Here is a 5922-nt window from a genome sequence, read left to right as displayed (position 1 = left end):
GAGCGATTTGCAACCCCCCCCGCCACTTCCCAGCGCTTCTTTTCATCTCCAGATCATTTTCGTTCGAGGGTTAGTCGCTTTTTGTATAGCTGGGGTGGGGGAGGGGGAGGTTATGATGGAGGCTTTAAAATAGGGATGCTTTAGGGGGGAGTTATTTTGTACGTGCCGGGTTCCATAAGCCCAGTCCAGCATGTTAAACGACTACCCAGCCTTACAGGTAAATTGGTGAGCCGAGGATCGGGCCATACGGGGCAATCTTCCCCCCTCCCCACAAATAAAATGGATCTAAAAGATGGAGCAAGGAGTCTGAGATAACACACAACCTGCCCGCCCCCCAGCTAGTCCCTTTGACAAACGGAAAGAGGGGAAACGCGTCATATTTTTCCTCTTTCTCTTCTCCTGTTCTCATGGTGGAAATAATTTTATTTATTCAGAATATACAGTTTAATTCCTTCTATCTACACTTATGTACAGGGTTAAAATGACATTGTTGGGAGGGAAAAAATGAAAGTCTCTGGGGAGAAAAGGTTGAGGTCATCAGATTTCTCAAGGCACCTTTGAAAGTGTCCACAGTTGATGAAGTAAAAAATAAGCCACCATTCATTTCCCCCTCCCTCCCCCCCAAAAACAACCCCAAAGTCCGTCTGTGTCTTTTTTTTTTTTTGGTTAAAAAATCAAAATCAAAAAGAGGGCGGGAGAAAATTTCCTTTGAAATGCAATAAGTTACATGCAGGAGCTGTACACATTTCATCCTGTATAGTGTTTTTTCCCCCCTTTCCCTGAAAAAAAAGTAAAACCCAAACAAAAAACAAAACAAAAAAGAGAGTCAACCATATGCATTTTTTTCCTTTTATCAACAAAACGCCAAGTGTCCAAAAAAAGGTAAAGAGTTTTAAAACGAGGAAAGAGGGTTTTTTTTGTTTGTTTTAAAAAAGAATCTTATTCTAGTAGATTGTCCCAGAAGCCAGAGCTAAGGGGTGCTGTAGAGAGCCGTGGGGCTGCAGGTGACCACTGAGAGCGTTACCGCTGGAATACCAGGACGAGGAGTTCTCCAGGTAAGTGGCGGCGGGCGACGGGTTGGAGTTGGCCCCGTGGGCGTGGGGATGGTGGCTCAGAGACCTGGCGCTGCCCTGCGGTTCCCACACGGCGGGAGACTGCGGGGAATTGCAAGCCATGGGGTCGCTGGCGCTAGGGCTGTGCTCCGGGGGCATCTCGCCATTCTTCATGATCTTTTTGATCTTCGATCTTTTGTTCTGAAACCAGATTTTCACCTGAAGGAAGAGGAGGGGGGGAGAAGAGGGAAGTGAAGGAAAGAAAGAAAAAGAGGTAAATAAAATAAATAAATGGGTGACAAGAAAGAAGGAAATAAACCCTTTAAAAAAAAACACACAACCCACGGACGTTTATTTGGACGCCTTGATTTCATTCTCGTTTTTGCTTCAAAAGCACAAGGAGGTCTCACTCTAAATCTATGCGTGCCCCGTGCGCGCAGGTCAGTCCAGGGGGCTGCTATGTGTTGGACTCCCAAGGAAACGATTTCCATGGAAACGGCAGGGACGGTGAAACAGGCCCCGAGGATTCAAGTGGCACTTGCAAGGCGATCCTAGAGGGGAGCCGCCAGCAATGGAATCAAGGAAGATCCCAGAGTCTAGTTGCCCCATCTACTTTAATATTTACCGTAGTGATAATCATGCGCTCACGTGCTAGATCGGGCCTCTCTCGGGCCATCCTAAAAGCAGGATCTGGACTCTGAGGATGCTAAAACCCAGACACTCCTTGGCCTCTGATTTTTTGGACATCAGGCCTGCCTCCCTCCCCCACCCCCAACCCTGCGGCAGCTGCCTAAGGGATTTCTTTTTTAAAAATGAATATTATTCTCAATTAAAGAAAAGCAAAAGAAACAAAGGCTAAAGCGGGGCGGGGAGCCTAGAAGACACGATGGCTGTCTTGATTATGGTCTGCCAAGGACCAGCAGCAGATCCTAACTCCTACATTACTCAGTGGGTGAGTGCGCGCACGAGTGCTTTTGTTCTCGCTGCAGTCGGTTTTGTGTTCCCAACGCAACAGCCTCCCCACACCCGCCCCAGCGCAACAATACCAGCCCAATCCCGAGATAACCCGCTTTCACACAAAAGACTCTTTCCCCCCTTTGCACCGAAATGGTCTGACAAGCAGCCCCTCCCGGGTCCAGCTGCACTTTGCAAGCTCCTAACGCAGGAGATCCACCCACGTGCGGTTTCCGCCCCCCCCCCGCTCCAATCTTTTGTGCGGCAAGATCGAGAGAGAGAGAGCGAAAGCCTCCAGCTACAGTTAAACTAGACACAAAACAAAAATACTGCGCGTCGTCCACAGGGCGAGATGCAAGGCAGGCTCACGGTCTTCTCCGCCGCAAGCCAGTGCGCTTTCGCAATCCGCGAGGCTGGTGCGCCCTTGAAGATCTCTCTCCCCCGATCCTCACCAAAACAACTGACCCCGCCACCCCACCCCGCCCAACCCGGCCCCATCGGATTCAATCTCATTAACTTTTCTAAAATGTAAGCAAATGCTTGCGTGGAAGTTAAAGGCCATTGCAATCTTGCAAGCAAGATTTGGGGAGAGAGCTGAAGAGAAGGCACCGCAGAGCAAAAAGCAGCAGCGAAAAACTCCTGCGCGGTGCGCCCTCTTGGCCTTACCCCAAGGTAGAAAAGGAGAAATAACCCGAATTTGAGTGTGTATATCTATACATTCTGTATACAAGACCAGGGAAATAAGGCCCCTCAGAAACATACTTTAGACTCTTCTTCCAGCAGGAATTCTTGCAAAGAATTTACATAGTATTTATGTCCAGTGAACGGGTGGATCCCGCTCAAGTAGGAATTATTGCGAAGGATCTGGATAGTTTTTTTTATGTTCAGGGTCGCCCTTCCTTCCCACCGTGGCCTTACCTGTGTCTGCGTCAGGCCTAAAGACGCGGCCAGCTCGGCTCTTTCCGGCAGGGCTAAGTACTGGGTTTTCTGGAACCTCCTCTGCAAGGCCGCCAGCTGAAAACTGGAGTAAATAGTCCTTGGTTTGCGCACTTTCTTTGGTTTGCCGTTCACCATCCTCACCTCCGGCTCAGCCACCTCTTTTTCTAAACAATCGGAGCGGGGAGGAAATCAGAAAGGAAGCTTAGAACTGGGGCAGAGGACGCCAGCGGCAGAATACAGGAAGGAGCCCGCACCTAGGTGGACAGACCAGGATCGCAGCCCTGACCCCGACGTGGCGGCCGCGAAGCTGACAAACAAGCGCGAGAGACCCTGGAAAATTGGGACGTGGGAGGGGGGGGGGGAGAGGGAAACTGACATGGTAGGAACAGCCGTCGTGACTATTTCTTGCAAAGGGAAGACTGTATGTGTTTGGGAGTGAGGGAGTTTGAGAGAGGATATAAGCAGCACCCAGGTTTCCACCGAAATATTATTTTATATTTTATTTCCCCAAGGGGTATTTGGCTCCTCGGTTTTCGTAAAAGAGAGAAGAAGGGACCCAGGTTAGATTTTACCATTTTGTCTTCCCGTAATTAAAAAACCTCCCGGGCGTTTTTAGGTCACAATCCAGTGTCTATTGATTTTTCATGCATGGAACAAGCAGACAGTCTCCCTCTTCCTCTCTCCATTTGAATGGAAGCCTCATGAATTCAGCCCAGCCCAAGCTCTGCAGACTAGGGACACGCAATTTTGAGGTCTAGGGAGTTCAAAGGCCGCATCGCCACAAGAAAACGGTTCTCCTCCGTTTCAGCCGAAAGTAGCCAAATCCGGCCCAGACAGAGAGCCGATTATTCAGAATAATCTCGCCGCCGATCGGGGGTTGGTGGGAGAGAGAGAGAGAAGCGGCACAGATGCGTCTGGTTCCTTTTACAAATACTTAACGCGCCACTGGCATTTCCCCTCGCCTTTGATGGGAGCGACAAACAACGTATCTCAAGAAATGTACACTCACGCGCAAGTAGGAGAGGCAATAGGGCGAGGGGTGGAAGCAAAAAACGTTTCTCATTCATATATATTCAGACTACATATATATATAGTCTGAAAAATTAGAGAGTTTGAAACACAGCAAAACATGAATTTGAGAGGCTTCGTGAATTCAGCTGAAATTGTTCCGGGATCGCATTGGATAAGCGTGTTCCACAACGGTGTTTTTGTTTTGTTTTTTAAATGAAGGGGGGGCATGGAGGAGAGACGAGGATTTGAGCTGTTCCTGCCTAGCCCTGGATTTCCCTGAGTTTGCTTCTTGTGGAACCCACACGGAAACAGTTTAACCGCGCGTCTCCGTGTGTGGGATTAATCCCTCATTCCATTTTGGAAGCTAATATTAGCAAGACTCTTCGGGCGAGGGCTGTTTTGGTGGGGGAGGGGTGGGGGGAAAGAAAGAAGGCACGAGATCAGATCCTTCCCCTTCCCTCTCCCCACAAGTTTGCTGTGTCCCCCCCAAAAAACTCGGCCTGTCTTCGCGGGGTGCCGCCGACGTCGCCCAGTCCTTTGCAATAAAATCTTGTGTGCAGGAGGGCAGAAATCTTGCCAGTACCTACCCCCCCTTCCCGCCACAGCTACTTACCGTGGCTTTCTATTACACACACACAATGTCGGAGCCCCTGTTCCCATTCCCCTCAATGTATTGCCTCCCAATCCGGAGTTGGAGACAACAAAGAATCCAGATTGAATTGTTTCTCTTTCCGTCTCTCTCTGGCTTTTCAACCGGGAACGAGGCAATTTTTTTGCACGGCGGTGGAAGGAGAGGCTGTGAACCTCCTTCGTCGCCCCCCAGCCCAGATTGGGGAGGAAAAAATCGGGTGGGCTGGGGGTCAAACTGTCCGAGTCACCAAAAGGGTCCTCGGTGACCCCCAGATCGCGAGGAGGAGACCCCTCCTCGGTCATCTTCCTAGTCCCCCGCCCCCGCCTCCAGCCCTCTCCCCGTCGGCGCCTCTCACCTGGCTGGCTGGCTGCGCTCTGCGCCCGGTTGTACGCGCCGCCGTACTGGTGGTAAGGGCTGGCGTAGCTGTAGTCTGCATAGGCTTTGGCTGGGTAGCTGGCGGCGGTTCCGTTCATGCCCTGGTACTGGTACTGGTAAGGATGGAGCGCTTTGCCGTAGGAAGCCGACGAAGGCGAGCAATAGCCGTGCGGGGCTCCTCCGGGGGAATTGTAATAGTCGGGGTCCGTGGCGGACGACTCGGGCAAAGTGGGCGACTCCTGCGGCGGGTGCCCGTGCATGGTGGCTGCAGCCGTCTGAAAAGGACCTTGGAAGTCTCCGGATCGGATGGCTGGCACTCTTCTGTCAAACACTCCGGTCATAGTAGTTGGCGAGGCAGCAAGCAGGCGGGCGGGCGGGCGGCTGGGTCTTCTAGGCAGCCATGGCGGGGGGGAGGGACCGAGGGAGGAGGCGGAGGAGGCGGCGGCGGCTGGGAGCTCTCTGGGGCTGGCTCTGGCTCTGGCAGACTGCTCGCAGGGAGCGGAGAGGCTTGGTTAAATCCTTAATTGCGCTCTTACGCACAGCGGGGTGGATTGGGTTCCATTGGCCAGAGCACTCCGGAGCAGCAGCGACACCCTAACTCGTCCAACTAGTTTAGTACAACAAAGCGCTCTGCTTTTTTCATTCTTTCCCTTTTTTTTAAGTTCCATTCAAGCTCCTTAAAAAAAAAAAAGCAATACGAGCAGCACCATTATCTCGGGGTTCTCTTCTCCTAGCCAGCAAGGATGGGAATTTTGGGCGTTAGGGAAAAAGAAAAGAACCGTCGAAGTTTGTGCAATAGGAAGACGGTGGTGCACCAAGCGTCTATATGTGTGAACGCGTGACACTCGTGTTTCAAGATGCAGATGCAGAGGAAGGCTGACAAAAGGTGGCTTAGTCCAGGGGTGGAAAGATGTCGGATGTTCTAGGAAAGTCCCAAACTTCTCAGACAACCAGCGTCCC

At 51.3% G+C, this 5922-nt stretch overlaps 1 protein-coding gene across 1 annotated transcript; it reads right to left on the bottom strand.

The window, feature by feature from the left end:
- Positions 1-377: 377 nt before the first annotated feature.
- DLX5 (distal-less homeobox 5) lies at positions 378-5440 on the bottom strand. The gene is made up of 3 exons (XM_081930920.1): positions 4943-5440; positions 2925-3109; positions 378-1271 (listed from the first exon to the last, which is right to left on the bottom strand). The coding sequence occupies exons 1-3, from the start codon at positions 5301-5303 to the stop codon at positions 945-947; spliced, it is 873 nt and encodes a 290-aa protein (XP_081787046.1). The 5' UTR covers positions 5304-5440; the 3' UTR covers positions 378-944.
- Positions 5441-5922: the final 482 nt, after the last annotated feature.

This window comes from Podarcis melisellensis (genome assembly GCF_964234715.1).
Source record: "Podarcis melisellensis genome assembly, chromosome: 12".
Classification (NCBI taxonomy): Eukaryota; Metazoa; Chordata; class Lepidosauria; order Squamata; family Lacertidae; genus Podarcis; species Podarcis melisellensis.
The sequence above is the reverse complement of the archived record's forward strand: the minus strand, read 5'-3'. Positions and strand labels throughout refer to the sequence as shown.

Bases quoted from the DNA above. Each gene is read 5' to 3' on its own strand.
- DLX5 (XM_081930920.1), bottom strand. From the start codon at position 5,303: ATGACCGGAGTGTTTGACAGAAGAGTGCCAGCCATCCGATCCGGAGAC. The intron at 3,110-4,942 runs GTGAGAGGCGCC...CCGATTGTTTAG, and splicing joins GAGCGCAGCCAGCCAGCCAG to AAAAAGAGGTGGCTGAGCCG. The intron at 1,272-2,924 runs GTAAGGCCACGG...CTCTTCCTTCAG, and splicing joins TAGGCCTGACGCAGACACAG to GTGAAAATCTGGTTTCAGAA.